Here is a 17,250-nt window from a genome sequence, read left to right as displayed (position 1 = left end):
TTTTTTTTTTGAGACGGAGTCTCGCTCTGTCGTCCAGGCTGGAGTGCGGTGGCGAGATCTCAGCTCATTGCAAGCTCCACCTCCTGGGTGCATGCCATTCTCCTGCCTCAGCCTCCCGAGTAGCTGGGACTACAGGCGCCCGCCACCGCGCCTGGCTAATTTTTTGTATTTTTAGTAGAGACGGAGTTTCACCGTGTTAGCCAGGATGGTCTCGATCTCCTGACCTCGTGATCTGCCCGCCTCGGCCTCCCAAAGTGCTGGGATTACAGGCGTGAGCCACCGCACCCTGCCAAGTTTCACATTTTTAGTACCTTCTAGTATGAGGGAATGTGGTTCTTAAGACCCTCAAGGTGCGCTAAGGCCAGAGACCCGCTTTCAGCACAAGGACGGAGCGGCCTGGAGCCTGGGATGCCACAGCACTGCCTGCACCGCTGGTAGCTGGGGGCCCGTGCTGCAGGACTGGAAGAGCCCTGCTAGATAGAAAGGGGTTGCTATCGGGGCAAATGGATGCCCTTCCAGACTGGGAACGCTGCTTTTTCTCTTTCCTAATTGCAGTACTCGCTCAGGGTCTTCAAGGGAAGGCTCCTGGCTGGCAGTCTGAGCGACCCCAGGCTCCGAGAGGGGCAGGCAGTGCTGGGGAGGAGGTGGGAGGTGCAGGCAGGCCTGGAGCAGGGCGTGGGGTGGCTCCGCTCAGAAGGTCACTGCCTCCGCAGCCCCTCAGTGCTCAGCTAGCTGCAGCCCCAAAGGTCTAGGGCTTTAGGAAACCGATCCAGATTTGGGGCTGGAAAGAAGGTTCTGAGGCAGCTCCTCTCTGGGCAGAGCAGGGCGACCCTGCCCCGGGCCTGCAGGCTCCTACAGCTGCTGCCCGCCGGGGGGCAAGGCGAAGGGCCCTACCAGCCAGCTGAGCGGGGGGTTGTGCTGTAGGCCCTCCAGCAGCTGCTCTAGCCCCTGCCACGCCTGGTGCACACGCTCGCGGCACTGCACCAGCTGCTCTGCGGGCAGCGCCTCTACAGAGCCGGCCGAGGCCACGACGCCATAGAGCTCACAGAGGCTGCGCCGCGCCTGCTTCACCGGCTGCTGAAGCTCGGCGGGCAGGCCCTGGAGGCTGGAGGCCAGGCCACTGTAGGCCGTGTGCAGCTGCTGGAGAAGGCCGCAGACCCTGGACAGTGCCCCGGCGTCCCGCTCCTGTGGGAGGAAGGCGCGAGGTGAGTGGAGACCCACGGGTGGGGTGGGGGGACCCCAGCCCTGTGCCAGACCCACCTCCTGGACAGTAGCATCCTCCACACTGGCACCTGAGCCCTGGTCCATACATGGCTGCCCCTCTGGAGCCTGCTGGGCCTCTTCAATCTGGAGAGAGAGTACAGTGGGGAGATGATGGCTTCTTGGCAAAGACCTTTCACAGCCCCACCTCCCCTCCCCAGGGACCTGGGCACATTCCGAGTCCTGGGACAAAGGCTGCGAATTCCAAGTCAGTTGTACCACAGTGGATGTGTTGTTTCGCAGAAAGCAGCAGTGGTTCACACTTCCCCACGAGGTCACCAGGGAGCACACGTAACACAGCAGTCGTGGTGTCATGTCACTCCTCACTCCTAAACCCTCCTGTGGCTGCCCAGTGCCCTTAAGATAAAACCCAGCTCCTCAGCATGGCCTTGGTGGGCTGGCCCCTGGGACACCTCTGGCCTCATCTCCCATCACACCCCACTGCTGTCTCCACTGCGGCCACACTGGCTCCATTCTGCCCTCCGGCCACTCCAGCAGGCTCCTGCCCCAGGGTCTTTGCACACACTGCCCACTCAGCCCAGAGCCTGCTTCCCGGGCCCTTCACAAGGCCCGCGTTCAGCCTCAGCTCCAGGTGACTCTTGCGAAACCTTCCCAGCCCGTGGTGTGGCGTCCCCAGTCCCTCCCGCCACATCTGCTCCTCTCCTCGGGGACACAGCGCGCGGCTTGGTGTGCGTTGACTTGGTGTTTATCCGCCCCTTGCGGGGAACGCTCNGTCAGTTGTACCACAGTGGATGTGTTGTTTCGCAGAAAGCAGCAGTGGTTCACACTTCCCCACGAGGTCACCAGGGAGCACACGTAACACAGCAGTCGTGGTGTCATGTCACTCCTCACTCCTAAACCCTCCTGTGGCTGCCCAGTGCCCTTAAGATAAAACCCAGCTCCTCAGCATGGCCTTGGTGGGCTGGCCCCTGGGACACCTCTGGCCTCATCTCCCATCACACCCCACTGCTGTCTCCACTGCGGCCACACTGGCTCCATTCTGCCCTCCGGCCACTCCAGCAGGCTCCTGCCCCAGGGTCTTTGCACACACTGCCCACTCAGCCCAGAGCCTGCTTCCCGGGCCCTTCACAAGGCCCGCGTTCAGCCTCAGCTCCAGGTGACTCTTGCGAAACCTTCCCAGCCCGTGGTGTGGCGTCCCCAGTCCCTCCCGCCACATCTGCTCCTCTCCTCGGGGACACAGCGCGCGGCTTGGTGTGCGTTGACTTGGTGTTTATCCGCCCCTTGCGGGGGAACGCTCAGGATTCTGTCCTCATTGCTGTGTCCCCAGCACGTGGCACCCACGCCCTGCCACCCTGTCCACAGGGCCCCATCTTCCTCATCATCTCAACGGCTGGTGAGGATGTGGCACACAGTCAAAATGTCAACTCCAGACTGCTGTCGCCCTCCCCGCCCTCGCCGCTCCAGTGCTGGACACCTGAAGCCAGCTGCGTATACAGACGCATCCTCTCGGTGCCCCCCCAGGCATCTATCTCCCCTCACCCTGTCCAAGGCCAGGCTCCTAATATCCACTCTGCAACCCACTCGGCCTCCCCTCAGGCCCCTGCTCTCCTTGTCTGCTCAGATTACAAGCCTCAGGGGTCTCCTGGGGTCTTCTCTCTCTCACCTCCTACATCGGACCCGGGCAGCTCTGACTTCAAAACACCCAGAGCCTAGCTGTTTCTCACCACCACAGCATGACTCCTGAGGTCCTTGGGCAACACTGGCCTGGGTTTACGTCCCACTGTCTCTACCTCCGTCCTTTGTCCCCGCCCGGTGGCCTGACCTCCCCATCAGAGCGATCCTTTTAAAATGAGACCCGCCTTGGATCAGGTCACTCCTCTGCCCAGAGCCCTCCCGGGCTCCCCCCTCCCTCAGGATGGAAGGCCAGGTCCAGCCCGACCTGCCCCATCCCCTCCTCACTCGGCTTCAGCCACCCAGACCTTCTTGCTGTTCCTCCAACATGCCAGGGATAGTCCTACCCCAGGGCCTTTGCACGGCCTGTGCCCTCTGCTCAGATTATACTCCTGCCCATTCTGACACTCCCTCTCTATCATTTAGACCTGACTTCAAGAGCCCCCTCTTCAGGGTGACCAGCCCCAGCACAGCCACTTCCTTATCCGGTTACATGTTCCATGTTTCCAAGCATCATCCGACACCCTAAACATTCATCTGTGACTTGTCTTCCCCAACAACGGCGTCCCCCCTCAAGGGCAGGCCTGGGTTCTTGGGATATCCAAGGCCTTCAGTAGCACTTAAAGGAACAAGTGAGGCATGATGAGTCACACACCACATCCCATTTCCCAGCCCCGCATCCTTCACGTGTGGCCCTGAGCACAGCTCTTCTCTTTCTGTGGTCTCCGTCTCCCCTTCTAAAAAATGCCTGGGCTGAGCTCTGGCCCAGGCTACTTTGCTGTGAGGCTTCAAAGGTGGGAAAAGGCTTTGTGATCAGCCACTCGCACCGCGCCACGAGGGTGGGCCCGTTCCTTCATTCCTCCACGGCGTTTACGGAACGCCTTCCAAGTGCGCCGTTGGCCCACGTGCCAGAGGCGCAGCAGCGACTGTCCAGCTGGGGGTGGCCACAGTGACATGAGGTGTCCCAAGGGTCCCCAGGTTCGCTGAGGTGGGGCCGCCCTGGGCACTACAGGGTGCTGAGCAGCGTCCCTGGCCTCCACTCTCTCCACCAGTGGCTTGCCCCAGTTGTGACAACCACAGATGTCCCCAGACATGGACTGGTGTCCCCTGGAGGCAGGTCATCCGCACTGAGAACCCTGGGTTACACCCTCAAACTGTGGCTTGTCGGCCGAGCACAGTGACTCACACCTATAATCCCAACACTTTGGGAGGCCAAGGTGGGTGGATCACGAGGTCAGACGATTGAGACCATCCTGGCTAACATGGTGAAACCCCGTCTCTACTAAAAATACAAAAAATTAGCCGGGCAAGGTGGCAGGCGCTTGTAGCCCCAGCTACTCGGGAGGCTTAGGCAGGAGAATAGCGTGAACCCGGGAGGCGGAGCTTGCAGTGAGCTGAGATCCAGCCACTGCACTCCAGCCTGGGCGACAGAGCGAGACTCTGTCTCAAAGAAAAAAAAAAGAAAAAAAAAAACTGCGGCTTGTCACAGACCCCTGGATGTTAACTGAAAACACAGTGGCCTGGGCTGCATGCCAGGAATCCTGACCGAGGGCGGCATCTCAAGGTCTCTCACGGCCCGCCGGGGTGGGGTTGCTGGCCACCAACATGTAAAAGCTGTGACTGCTGGGCATGATGGCTCACGCCTGTCACCCCAGCACTTTGGGAGGCCAAGGCAAGAGGACTGCTGGAGCCCAGAAGCTCAAGACCAGCCTGGGCTACTTAGGGAGGCCCCATCTCTACAAAAAATTTAAATTAACCAGGTGTGGTAATATGCACCCAGAGGCTGAGACAGGAGGATCACTTGAACCCAGGAGTTTGAGACCAGCCTGGGCAACATAGCAAAATCTAATCTCTACTAAAAATACAAATAAATACTAGCTGGGCGTGGTGGTCGTGCCAGTTGTCCAATTACCTGGGAGGCTTAGAGGGGAGAATCTCTTGAGCCCAGTAGTTTGAAGCTGCAGTGGGCCATGATCAAGCCCCTGTAGTCCAGCCTGGGTGGCAGAGCAAGACCCTGTCTCACTCTCTCAAAAAAACAAAACCTGCCAGGCGCAATGGTTCACGCCTGTAATCCCAGTACTTTGGGAGGCCGAGGCAGGTGGATCATGAGGTCAAGAGATCAAGACCATCCTGGCTAACATGGTGAAACCCCATCTCTACTAAAAAATACAAAAAAAATTTAACCTGGCGTGATGGCGGGCGCCTGTAGTCCTAGCTACTCAGGAGGCTGAGGCAGGAGAATGGCGTGAACCCAGGAGGCAGAACTTGCAGTGAGCCGAGTTCACGCCACTGCACTCCAGCCTGGGCAACAGAGCAAGACTCCGTCTCAAAAAACAAACAAATAAAAAAAAAAACAGAACTCTAGAGCAGTCCTGTGAGATTCTGCCTCCAAGGACGCACAACAGCATCTAGAGCAAATGTTGGCCCTCAGGACTGGGGAGGGGGAAACTGGAGGCCAGGGACACTGCTCAGCTCCCTGCAGGGACCAGGATGACCCCACCCCAAAGAATGATCCGACCCCAACTTCCGCGTTGCCAAAGGGGAGACCCTAGGCCAGAGGAAGAGAGCAGGGCCAGTGGGAGGAGAGGACCACTCTGGCCAGTGCACGCGACCCGTGGATGCATCTGAGTCACCTTGAGTTGGGTCCTTTCCAGTGTGCCCTGCAGCCCCAGGCCCTGTGGGCTCCCTGGATCCCATCCCGGCTTCACGTTCCCCAGCCACAGCGCCGCCTTTCCACCCTCCGAACACACCCAGCTTGCTCCCCGGTAGCTTGCTGTCCTGTCCCTGCTTTTGGGGGGCTTTGTACAGCTGTCTCCCCATCAGTCAGGACGGGACCCAGAGGGACGGCCTTCCTGCTCTGCCCACATCCCCCTCTGCAGACATTGTTTTGCTATCTTTGTGTCCCCGCTGTCTTATTTTTTTTTTTTTCTTGAGACAGTCTTGCTCTGTCGCCCAGGCTGGAGTGCAGTGGCACGATCTTGGCTTACTGCAACCTCCGCCTCCTGGGTTCAAGTGATTCTCCTGCCTCAGCCCCCCAGGTAGCTGGGATTACAGGCGTGCGCCACCACGCCTGGCTAATTTTTGTATTTTTAGTAGACAGGGTTTCTCTGTGTTGGTCAGGCTGATCTCGAACTCCTAACCTCCAGTGATCCGCCTGCCTCAGCCTCCCAAAGTGCTGGGATTAGAGGCATGAGCCACCACGCCTGGCCACCCTCTGCCTTTAAAGATCTGATCTATCTCTGTTGCCCTTGCCGGTAGGCAAGCCCATGAGTGCAGACCCATGGCCATCGGTGGTGCTGACGGCATTGTCTCCTAGACACTCAGTCAGTATCTGCAGCTAGGTGAGTCCTGCGCAGGAGTTCTAAGAAGTGCCCTGGGGAAGGGGCAGCAGTAGGGGGAGGCTCTTACCAGCTTGAAGCAATCCTGGAGCTGGGCCAGAGTGTCTCTGGCTTGGAACTGGCCATGCTGCAGGTGGCTCACCGTGTGTTCAAATGCCCGCTGGCGGAAGCTGGGACCCAGGTCACCTAAACGAACGAAGTAGCTCCCCTGCTCTGCCGACAGCACCTTCGGCCCGGGCTGGGAGGCAGCCAACTGAGCTGGAAAGGAAGGCGCACTACTCAGTCCCAGAAGCCCCTCAGAGCCTTGGGGCTTGGGCTTTATAAAAGCTAAGTGAGGGCCGGGCGCGGTGGCTGAAGCCTGTAATCCCAGCACTTTGGGAGGCCGAGACGGGCGGATCACGAGGTCAGGAGATCGAGAACATCCTGGCTAACATGGTGAAACCCTGTCTCTACTAAAAAATACAAAAAAAAAAAAAATAGCCGGGCGCGGTGGCGGGCGCCTGTAGTCCCAGCTACTCGGGAGGCTGAGGCAGGAGAATGGCATAGAGCGGGGAGGCGGAGCTTGCAGTGAGCTGAGATCTGGTCACTGCACTCCAGCCTGGGTGACAGAGCAAGACTCCATCTCAAAAAAAAAAAAAAAAAAAAAAGGTTAAGTGAGGCCGGGTGCAGTGGTTCACACCCGTAATCCCAGCACTTTGGGAGGCCAAGGCTGGCGGATCACCTGGGGTCAGGAGTTTGAGACCAGCCTGGCCAACATGGTGAAACCTTATCTTTACTAAAAATACAAAATAATAATAGTAATTAGCCAGGTATGGTGGTAGGCGCCTATAATCCCAACTACTCAGGAGGCTGAGGCAGGAGAATCACTTGAACCCGGGAAGCATGGAGGTTGCAGTGAACCGACACTGTGTCACTGCACTCCAGCCTGGGCAGCAAGAGCAAGACTCTGCTTCAGAAATAAGTAAAAATAAAAAATGAAGCTGGGTATAGTGGCTCATGCCTATAATCCCAGCACTTTGGGAGGCTGAGACTGGAGGATCACTTGAACCCAGGAGTTTGAGGCCAGCATGGGCAACATAGGGAGACCTGTGTCTACAAAAAAAAAAAAATACATAGCCGGGCATGGTGGTCCTAGCTCCTTGAGAGGCTGGAGCAGGAGGATCACTTGAGCCCAAGAGGTTGAGGCTGTAGTGAGCTATGAACACACCACTGCACTCCAGTGTGGGCGACAGAGCAAGACCTTGTCTCTAAAAAAACGAAAAAGGACCGGCCGGGTGCTCTCATGTGTAATCCCAACACTTTGGGAGGCTGAGGCAGGAGGATCATTTGAGCCCAGGAGCTCAAGACCAGCCTAGGCAACATAGTGAGACCCCCATCTGAAACAAACCAAATAAATACTTTTTTTAAAAAAAGTCAAGGGCCCAACTGGGCACGGTGTCTCACACCTGTAATCCCAGCACTTTGGGAGGCCAAGACAGGCGGATCACGAGGTCAGGCGATCAAGACCATCCTGGCTAACATGGTAAAACTCCGTCTCTGCTAAAAATACAAAAAATTAGCTGGGCGCGGTGGCGGGCGCCTGTAGTCCCAGCTACTGGGGAGGCTGAGGCAGGAGAATGGCGTGAACCTGGGAGGCGGAGCTTGCAGTGAGCCGAGATTGCACCACTGCACTCCAGCCTGGGCGACAGAGCGAGACTCCGTCTCTCAAAAAAAAAAAAAGTCAAGGGTCTGCTAGCAGCTGTGCCTGAACCCGGGCATCCTCACCTTGCTCCTCCGCATTCATGGGGTGGAAGATGTCCCCCAGTCCCTCCAACTCATTCCGCAGCATCGCCAAGCGTGGGGCTTCTTTGGGGCTGTGTGTGGTGGCCAAGGGCCCCATGTCCTCCCTGCCCAGGGCGACCCCTTGGGTGAAAGTGGCCACGTCAGTTGCAAGGCTCTTGGTTGTGGCTGTGGCTTCCCAGGCAGGCTCCAGGCCTACACTGAGCATATCTGGGGGCCTGGAGATGCCAGCGAATGGGGCCTCTCGGGGGCTCAGGGCAGTCTGCTCCCCACCATTGTCTGTGGTCCTGGAACTGGCGAGTCCACTGCAGGAGGTGGCCTGGGTACTAGGTAACCAATTCTGGAAGGTGCTGAGGCCAGTGTGGATGGCCCCTGTTGCCACGTTCCCTGACCCCATGAGCCCAGCAGACGCTGCGTCTTTGGTTCCGGTCAGCACTGCCTTGGTGGTATCCAGGCCCCCCTGGATGGCGCCTTTGGCCATGCTCATGGCACCGGTCACCCCACTGCAGACGGTGTCCTTGGTACCCGTTAGCACAGCCTTGGAGGTGTCCACACCAGTCTGCATGGTTCCTTTGGCCACGTTCACTGCCCCCACGACTCCAGTAGTCACTGCATCCTTAGTGCCACTCAGCACCGTCTTGGCTGTGTCCACACTGTCGATGGGTACCTTTGCCACATCACAAGCCACCAGTTGACCTCCACTGCGGACGGTGTCCCTTAGGTACCGGTTAACACAGTCCTTGGTGGTTGGCCACGGCGGTCCTGGCAGTCCCTTTGGCAAGTCCACAAGCACCTGTGGGCCCAGTGACACAGCGGTTTTAGTGCCAGTCAGGAACAGACTTGGTAGTGTCCAGCCCCCCTGGACGGCCCTTTGCCACATTCGCGGGCACCGGTCCCACCCGCAGACGGTGGCTTGGTAACCGGTTTTTTAGGACAGTCCTGGTGGTGTCCATGCCAGTTGGAACGTCCCCCTTTGGCGACATTCACCTGCCCCATGAGCCCGTAGTCCTGTGTCCTTAGTGGCCAGTCAGGCATGGTCTTGGTTGCCTCTACACCGTCGGACGCCCTTGGCCACGTTTCGCTGTCCCCATGGAGCCCCAGGACACTGTGTCCTTTCCGACCCATGACTCACAGACTTGGTGGTGTCCCAGGCCCTGGAGGGCCTCTCTTGGCCACTTCATGGCAACCGTGACCCCACTGCAGACGTGTCCTTGACGTTAACACCCAGTTGGTGGTGTCCACGCCAGTCTGAACGGTCCCTTTGGCCAAAGTTTACAGCGCCTGTGAGCCCAGTGGACAACAGCGTCTTTAGTGCCAGTCCAGCGACAGACTTTGTAGTGTCCAGGCCCCCCCTGGAGCGCCCCTTTGCCACATTTCGCGGCACCGGTCACCGCCACCGCAGACGGTGTCTTGGTCCGGTTAACACAGGTCTTGGTGGTGTCCACGGCCATCTGGACGTCCCTTTGGCGACATTCACTGCCCCACGAGCCCAGTAGTCACTGTGTCCTTGGTGCCAGTCAGCACGGTCTTGGCGTGTCCTACACCTTTCTGGAACGCCCCTTCGCCACATTCCGGCACCGTCACCCCACTGCCAGGGTGTTCTTTGTATACCTGTAGCGATATTTGGGTCGGTTCACCCAGTTTGCACGGCCCCTTTGGCCACGTTCAGGGCACCAGTGACCCCAACTGCGCCAGACGTGTCCTTGGTACCGGTTAACACAGTCTTGGGGTGGTCCGCCACGCCGGTCTGGACGTCCCTTTGGCCAAGTTCACAGCACCTTGTGAGCCCAGTGGAACACAGCGTCTTTAGTTGCCAGTCAGGACAGACTTGTATGTCCAGGCCCCCCCTGGCGGCCCGCTTTGCCACATCGCGGCAACCGGTTCAACCCACCGCAAGACGGTTGTCCTGTACCGGTTAGAAACAAGTCTTGGTTTGGTGACCAACGCCAGTCTGGACGGTCCCTTGGCGACATTCACATGCCCCCATGCCCAGTAGTCCCGTGTCCTTAGTGGCCGGGTCAGCAGCACGGTCTTGGCTGTGTCTACACCGTCTGGACGCCCCTTTGGCCACAATTCGCGGCAGCCGGTCCACCCCACCGCAGAACGGTGTCCTTGGTACCGGTTAGGACCGTCTTGGTGGTGTCCATGCCTGTCTGGATGGTTCCTCTGGCCAAGTTCATGGCACCGGTCACCCCACTACAGATGGTGTCCTTTGTACCTGCTGCGATATTTTGGGTTGTGTTCAGCCCAGTTTGCATGGCCCCCTTGGCCACGTTCGCTGCCCCCGTGAACCCAGTGGACACTGTGTCTTTTGTACCGGTCAGGACAGTCTTACTGGTGTCCACACCGGTCTGAATGGTTCCTCTGGCCACATTCACTGCCCCCGTGAGCCCAGTGGACACAGCATCTTTGGTGCCAGTCAGCACAGCCTTGGAGGTGTCCACGCCGGTCTGGACAGTCCCTTTGGCCAAGTTCACTGCCCCCATGACCCCAGTAGTCACTGTGTCTTTGGTGCCGGTCAGCACAGTCTTGGTGGTGTCCACGCCGGCCTGTACGGTCCCTTTGGCCACATTCACTGCCCCTGTGAGCCCCGCGGACACCGTGTCCTTGGTGCCGGTGAGGACAGCCTTCGAGGTGTCCAGACCCCCTTGGACGGCCCCCTTAGCCATGTCCACAGCCCCCGTGACCCCGCTGGACACCGCCTCCTTGGTGCCCGTGAGTGCAGACCGAGTGGTATCCAGGCCTCCCTGGACCACTCCCTTAGCTGCATCCACCACACTGGCCATCCCGGAGGAGACGGCATCCTTGGCCCTGGACATCTTGGAACATACCAGGTCTTTGGCCCCGGACACCATCTGCTGAGAGAGGACACAGGTGATCAAGAGAAGGACTAAGAGACATACTCCACCCCGATGTCCACCAGCCCAGCCCCGTAGTGTGCCTTGGGGCAAGGAACTGCAGCCACCCAGAGGCCCCCACCTTCTCAAAAAGCAAGCTGCTTCCTCACCCCAACCCCGGTCAACCACTCATCGGGCTGTAGGGTGGCACCCTGGCTCTCCAGGACGAAGTCCTCATGAGCTCGCAGCTCCAGCCTCTTCCATTCTCATGCGCCCCCTTCCCCTGCTGCAGGCAGGCCTCGTCCATGACAGCACATTCCCAGGCCTGGACTCAGCGCAGGTCCTACAGTTACATCTCTGTTCCTCTTGCTTATTCTCCATTCATGGCAAATGTTGAGCCTGGTGTCCTAGTGACACCAGGGAGACCAAAATCGCTTATTAAAATCATTATATCCAGGCTGGGTGTGATGGCTGATGCCTGCAGTCCTAGCACGTTGGGAGGCCAAGGTGGGAAGATCACTTGAGCCCAGAAATTCAAGATCAGCCTGGGTAACCAAACAAGACCCAGTCTCTACAAAGTTTTAACAATTGGCTCGGTGGTGGTGCACACCTGTAGTGCCAGCTACTTGGGAGGCTGAGGCGGGAGGATTGCTTGAGCCCAGGAGGTTGAGGCTGTAGTGAAATATGATCATACCACTGTACTCCAGGCTGGGCAACAGAATGAGATTCTGTCTCAAAAATAATAATATATTCAGGCTGGGCGCAGTGGCTCACGCCTATAATCCCAGCACTATGGGTGGCTAAGGTGGGAGGATTGCCTGAGCCCAGGAGTTTAAGAGCAGTCTGGGCAACAGTGAGACCCCATGTAATTACAGGGAGTAATTGGGGCTCATGCCTGTAATCCCAGCACTTTGGGAGGCCAAGGCAGGTGGATCACCTGAGGTCAAGAGTTTGAGACCAGCCTGACCAACATGGTGAAACTCCATCTCTACTAAAATACAAAATTAGCTGGGCATGGTGGTGGGCACCTGTAATCCCAGCTACTCTGGAGGCTGAGGCAGGAGAATCGCTTGAACCCAGGAGGCGGAAGTTGCAGTGAGCCGAGATCGTGCCATTGCACTCCAGCCTGGGTGACAGAGCGAGACTCTTGTCTCAAAAAAATAATAAAAGGCTGGGCGCGGTGGCTCAAGCCTGTAATCCCAGCACTTTGGGAGGCCGAGACGGGCGGATCACGAGGTCAGGAGATCGAGACCATCCTGGCTAACATGGTGAAACCCCGTCTCTACTAAAAAATACAAAAAACTAGCCGGGCGAGGTGGCGGGCGCCTGTAGTCCCAGCTACTCGGGAGGCTGAGGCAGGAGAATGGCGTAAACCTGAGAGGCGGAGCTTGCAGTGAGCTGAGATCCGGCCACTGCACTCCAGCCCAGGCGACAGAGCGAGACTCCGTCTCCAAAAAAAAAATAATAATAATAATAATAATAAAAGTAGGCCGGGCACGGTGGCTCACGCCTGTAACCCCAGCACTTTGGGAGGCTAAGATGGGTGGATCACGAAGTCAGGAGATTGAGACCATCCTGGCTAACACAGTGAAACCCCATCTCTACTAAAAATACAAAACATTAGCCAGGCGAGGTGGCGGGCACCTGTAGTCCCAGCTACTTGGGAGGCTGAGGTGGGAGAATGGCGTGAACCCAGGAGGCGGAGCCTGCAGTGAGCCGAGATGGCGCCACTGCACTCCAGCCTGGGCAACATAGTGAGACTCCATCTCAAAAAATATATATATATATTAATAATAATAAAAGTAAAAAAATAAAAGCAAAATGAATGAAGGTGATGATGGCCTAGGAGTTCTAACACTCAGGTGTACCTATGAGGTGCTGTTTTGTTTGTTTTTTGAGACAGAGTCTCACTCTGTCACCCAGGCTGGAGTGCAGTGGCACAATCTCAGCTCATTGCATGCAGTCTCTGCCTCCTGGGTTCAACCAATTTTCCTGCCGCAGCCTCCTGAGTAGCTGGAATTACAGGTGCCCACCACCACGCTCGGCTAATTTTGTATTTTACTAGAGACAGGGTTTCACCATGTTGGCCAGGCTGGTCTGAAACTCCTGAGCTCAATTGATCTGCCCGCCTCAGCCTCCCCAAAGTGTTGGGATTACAGGCGTGAGCCACTGCACCCAGCCAAGGTGCTGTTTTAATTCAGTAAGTTCTCAACTGGGTGATTCTGCCTCCAGGCAGAATCTGGAGTGATGTCTGGAGATATCTGTAGTTGTCACAACTTGGGGAGACTCCTGGCATGGAGTAGGTGGAGGCCAGGGATGCTGCTTGGCACCCTGCAGTGCCCAGGATGGCCCCACCCCAGAGAACGATCCAACCCCAAATATCCACAGGACTGAGATTGAGAGGCCCTGAAAGTATATTCTCAGAACCCATCTCCCCACTAACTTTGGCTCAGGTGAGCATCTTGGGCTCTATAGTGGGAGAGACCCAGATTCAAGTCCCAGCTTTTACCCTCTCCTGCCCCGACACTCCCTTTGTGGCCTTAGGCAAGTCACATGCCCTCTCTGAGCTAATATCCTCGTCTGGAAAATACTGATTAAAACTGCTCCTCTTGCTAGGCGTGGTGGCTTACGCCTGTAATCCCAGCACCTTGGGAGGCTGAGGTGGGTGGATCACCTGAGGTCAGGAGTTCGAGACCAACCTGACCAACATGATGAAACCCCGTCTCTACTAAAATACAAAATTAAGGCCGGGCGCGGTGGCTCACGCCTGCAATCCCAGCACTTTGGGAGGCTGAGGTGGGCAGATCCTGAGGTCAGAAGATCGAGACCATCCTGGCTAACATGGTGAAACCCCATCTCTACCAAAAAAATACAAAAATTAGCCAGGCATGGTGGCGGGCACCTGTAGTCCCAGCTACTTGGGAGGCTGAGGCAGGAGAATGGCGTAAACCTGGGAGGCGGAGCTTGCAGTGAGCCGAGATCATCCCACTACACTCCAGCCTGGTCAACACAGCAAGACTCCGTCTCAAAAAAAAAAAAAAAAAATTAGCCAGGCATGGTGGTGGGCAATTGTCCCAGCTACTCGGGAGGCTGAGGCAGGAGAATTGCTTGAACCTGGGAGGTGGAGGTTGCAGTGAGCTGAGATCGTGCCATTGCATTCCAGCCTGGGTGAAACAGCGAAACTGCGTCTCAAAAAAATAAAAGTAGAAGAAATAAAGTGGTTACGCTGCTGTTGCTTTGGTCGCATCGTGCCAGGCACAGCCCTGCGTAGACTGGAGCCTTACGTGATTAGAGTGAGGTAGCACCGCACCCATTTCACAGATGTGGAAATAGAGGCTCAGAGGGGAAGCTCTGCCTGGGATCCCCAGGCTGTCTGCCTTCCCTCAGGCCCACAGCAGCCCCCCAGATGGCAGGAGCTGCAATGTCCCAGGAGGGGGCACCCCCAGGGCTCCTGCCACATCAGACCCTGCCCTGCACGTGCCTCTCACCTTTTCCGAAGGTTGCAACTCCTTCTCCGTCCATGGGGCCGTCTGTTCTAGGTGGGTGGCCACTGTGGGGACAGGGGCCGGTCAGGGAGGGCGAGGGGATGCAGGTTAGAACCATCTACCCGGCTGCCCATTGTGCAATAGCCAGGCATGGCCTGAAAGGTCAGGAATGTTTCAGCTACCCCGCCAGGGACAGCAGGAGGTGACATCCACAGCTACCAGCCAGAACTGGTCTCCCCGCAACCCTGCTGGGGACTCCCCCCAAGCCTAGGGCCACTGTTCCCCGAAGCAGGGTTCCATGGAACTTCCTCTGCTGGGTGCTGGACACCCACCCTGAGTCCCAGGATTCACAGAGCCTGGGGTGGGGGAGCAGCCCCTTGCCCAACCCACCCCGCCCCCGCTGCAGCTGCCTGCTGCCTGTCACCAGGCCAAGGTATGTGGAGCAGAAGTCAGCTGCCTGGGGCTCTGGGCCCAGAGGGAGGCCCAGCTCAGGCAGCCGCCCCATCCCTGGGTTCCCTGTCGTCGTCCCTGATTGCTCAAGCTGAGCCACAGGAGGCTGGGGAGCTCCCGGGCTGTGTGACCCCAGGGGAGCTGCTGCTTCTCCCTGGGAGTCTGGATCTCACTCTGATGAGCTCAGAGGGGCAGAGCACCCAGCCTGGTCCATGGTGTATCAGAAACGGGGTGCAGGGTGGGGGAACGGCCGAGAGACTGAGTGGGGGGCATTGCAGGGAGACAGGCTGGGTTGAAAGCCACTTTCAGCCACTCACCCCCATATTTATGCCTCAGTTTCCCCATCCACCACAAGATGTCCCACACACAGGCAAATATGGAGGGCTTGCCAAATGGCCAGAAGTCCCTGCCCGGGGAGCTCCTTCTCCCAGGTCCATGTCTAGAGTCCCCCCGCACCCCCAGCTGGGCCGGCCACTCACCCTGAGCCTGTGGTCGGGCAGCCTCGGTGGCAGATGCTCCTGCAGGATCAGTGGCTGGCTGGGCTCTCGCCGAGCTGTGTGCATTGGCCACCAAGTTCCGGGCAGAGCTGAAGCCAGGCAGGGACCCAAAGAAGCTGCCCAGGGTCTGCATTGGGGAGGGGGAGGTGTGCAGGATGAGCGGGCCAAGCCTCGACAGGGACAGGGGTCGCAGGAAGCATTGATCAGCCCAATGCCGCCCCAGCCCCTTGCTCCCAGGTGACCTCGGGAAAGTGTTTTAGCCACTCAGCCTCAGTTTCCACACCTGGGCAATGGGCAGACTCAGCGTGCCTCCCATGCACAGAGGAAAAGATCGTCTACCTGATCTCCAAAGACCTTTTCCTTCCAGGACCTCCACTGCACAGATGGGGAAACTGAGGCTCAGAGAGGGGCAGAGCTGAGGCCGGCCCAAGGTCACCCGCTGGGGAAGGTGCCAAGGTCTGCGTGGGTCCCCCACCTCCAGCTTGGGTCAGAAAGGAAGGGGTTGGCATCATGGCTCCCAGAGCCTCCCCGCCAGCCCACCAAGGAAGCACCTCTCCAGACTCGAGACCCCAGGACTCTGGAGGTCACCTTCTCTGACTCTGGGGCATCTCCAGGCCCCAGCAAGAATCTGCCCCCGTTTCCTTTCTTTACCTTGCCCTTGGGTTTAGGGGGATCCCGTCTCCCTTCGTCTGGAGCAGACATAGTGAGAATGTGAGAAGCTGGAAGGGGGCAGAGAAGGTGCGTGAATAGGGGTACCCCAGCCTCCCATCCCACACCCACAGCTCCCGAGAGCCTCAGCAGCCCCCGACACCCACCTGCAGGCCTGGCCTCGCCCTGGTGTCACTGAAGCAGACGCAGCCCCGCTCACCTGGACTGCGCGGGGGTCCCCCAGAGGACGGACTGGCCCGGCTGGCAGCTGGCTCTGCCCTCAGCTCCCTGGCCTTATAGGGTCCAGGGCAGACGCAGACCCAGCCGGCAGGGGCAAGCGGCCAATGGGCCCGGGGGAGGTGGCCTGGACAGTCATGTGACCACCTGCCCAGCCCAGTGTGGGCCCGGGCCCAGCACCTTTCCCCTGTTCCCTGCCCACAGCTTGCACCAGGCTGAGTGGCTCACAGGCCAGCTGGGCTCCCCTCTTGGGCCCCCTGAGGGACTGCTTGTGTGCCATCCTGCCTCCAGTTCCGTCCACAAGCTGGGTCTAGTTCAAATCCCTGCTGTGCCAGGATGCCTTGACTCGTTACCATCTTTGTGCCTCAGTTTCCTCTCTCGTACTCTGCACCACGTCCCGTAGTGTCCAGCTTCCTCTCTGCTCTCATCTCCCCCAGCTTCCTCCTTCACTTGCTTCACCCCAGTCACACAGGCCTCCTCGCTGTGCCTCTAGCATACCTGGCACAGTCCTGCCTTACGGCCTCTGCACGGGCTGTGCCCTCTGCCTGGAACACCTCCCCACAGGTTCCCACAGAACAGTGCCTGGCATACATTTGGTGCTTAATACACATTTGGCTCAATAGAGCAACACAGAGAGTGATTGTGAGCCTCTGTGAGATGAGGTCATGCACTGAACAAATGCTACCTTTGCGTTACCCAGGCAGAAGCAGGGTCTCAGGGTCTCTGCGAGGAGCACAGGGTGTCCTCAGTGTGGAGTGGAGCCTGTCACTCTCCAGAAGGGACTTGGACCAAAATGCAGACCAAGATGGAGCACCAGCCAAGCTGGGGGCACCCTAGGAGTGGAAACCCAGCCTGGGGGGCTTGGGCCAACCCAGGGAGGCTCCCTGGAGGAGGCGTCCTGTTCCAAAAAAAACTGGTAAGAACGGGATTCAAACCCAGACCCGGAACCTTCATGCTGAGCCCAGCCTATGTGCTGGGCTGGCTGTGGGTGGGTGGGCAGAGGAATGGCTGTGATGCCCACCCTGGGCTGTGTCCCCCTCCTACCTGCCTCCGAGACAGGGTTCCTAGTCCTGTGTTATTGGAGGTG

The 17,250-nt window shown here is 58.1% G+C and overlaps 1 protein-coding gene across 1 annotated transcript; it reads right to left on the bottom strand.

Annotated features, from left to right (window-relative positions):
* Positions 1 to 215: 215 nt before the first annotated feature.
* On the bottom strand, positions 216 to 16,274 carry PLIN4 (perilipin 4). Its single transcript, XM_017847230.1, has 10 exons — positions 16,094 to 16,274; positions 15,930 to 15,997; positions 15,261 to 15,405; positions 14,335 to 14,396; positions 10,102 to 10,867; positions 9,647 to 9,695; positions 7,995 to 8,662; positions 6,301 to 6,488; positions 1,261 to 1,347; positions 216 to 1,185 (listed from the first exon to the last, which is right to left on the bottom strand). Exons 2-10 carry the CDS (start codon positions 15,978 to 15,980, stop codon positions 853 to 855), a joined length of 2,349 nt encoding a protein of 782 aa, XP_017702719.1. The 5' UTR covers positions 15,981 to 15,997; positions 16,094 to 16,274; the 3' UTR covers positions 216 to 852.
* Between the last annotated feature and the right edge of the window lie 976 nt (positions 16,275 to 17,250).

This window comes from Rhinopithecus bieti, unplaced genomic scaffold, assembly GCF_001698545.2.
Source record: "Rhinopithecus bieti isolate Rb0 unplaced genomic scaffold, ASM169854v2 scaffold_28055, whole genome shotgun sequence".
NCBI lineage: Eukaryota > Metazoa > Chordata > Mammalia > Primates > Cercopithecidae > Rhinopithecus > Rhinopithecus bieti.
The sequence above is the reverse complement of the archived record's forward strand: the minus strand, read 5'-3'. Positions and strand labels throughout refer to the sequence as shown.

Coding starts and splice junctions, on each gene's coding strand:
- PLIN4 (XM_017847230.1), bottom strand. CDS start 15,980: ATGTCTGCTCCAGACGAAGGGAGACGGGATCCCCCTAAACCCAAGGGC. Junction 9,696..10,101: donor GGACACCGTTCTGCGGTGGG/GTGGACCGGCTG, acceptor CGTCTGGCGCAG/TTGGGGTCACTGGTGCCCTG. Junction 6,489..7,994: donor CATGAATGCGGAGGAGCAAG/GTGAGGATGCCC, acceptor CTTCCTTTCCAG/CTCAGTTGGCTGCCTCCCAG.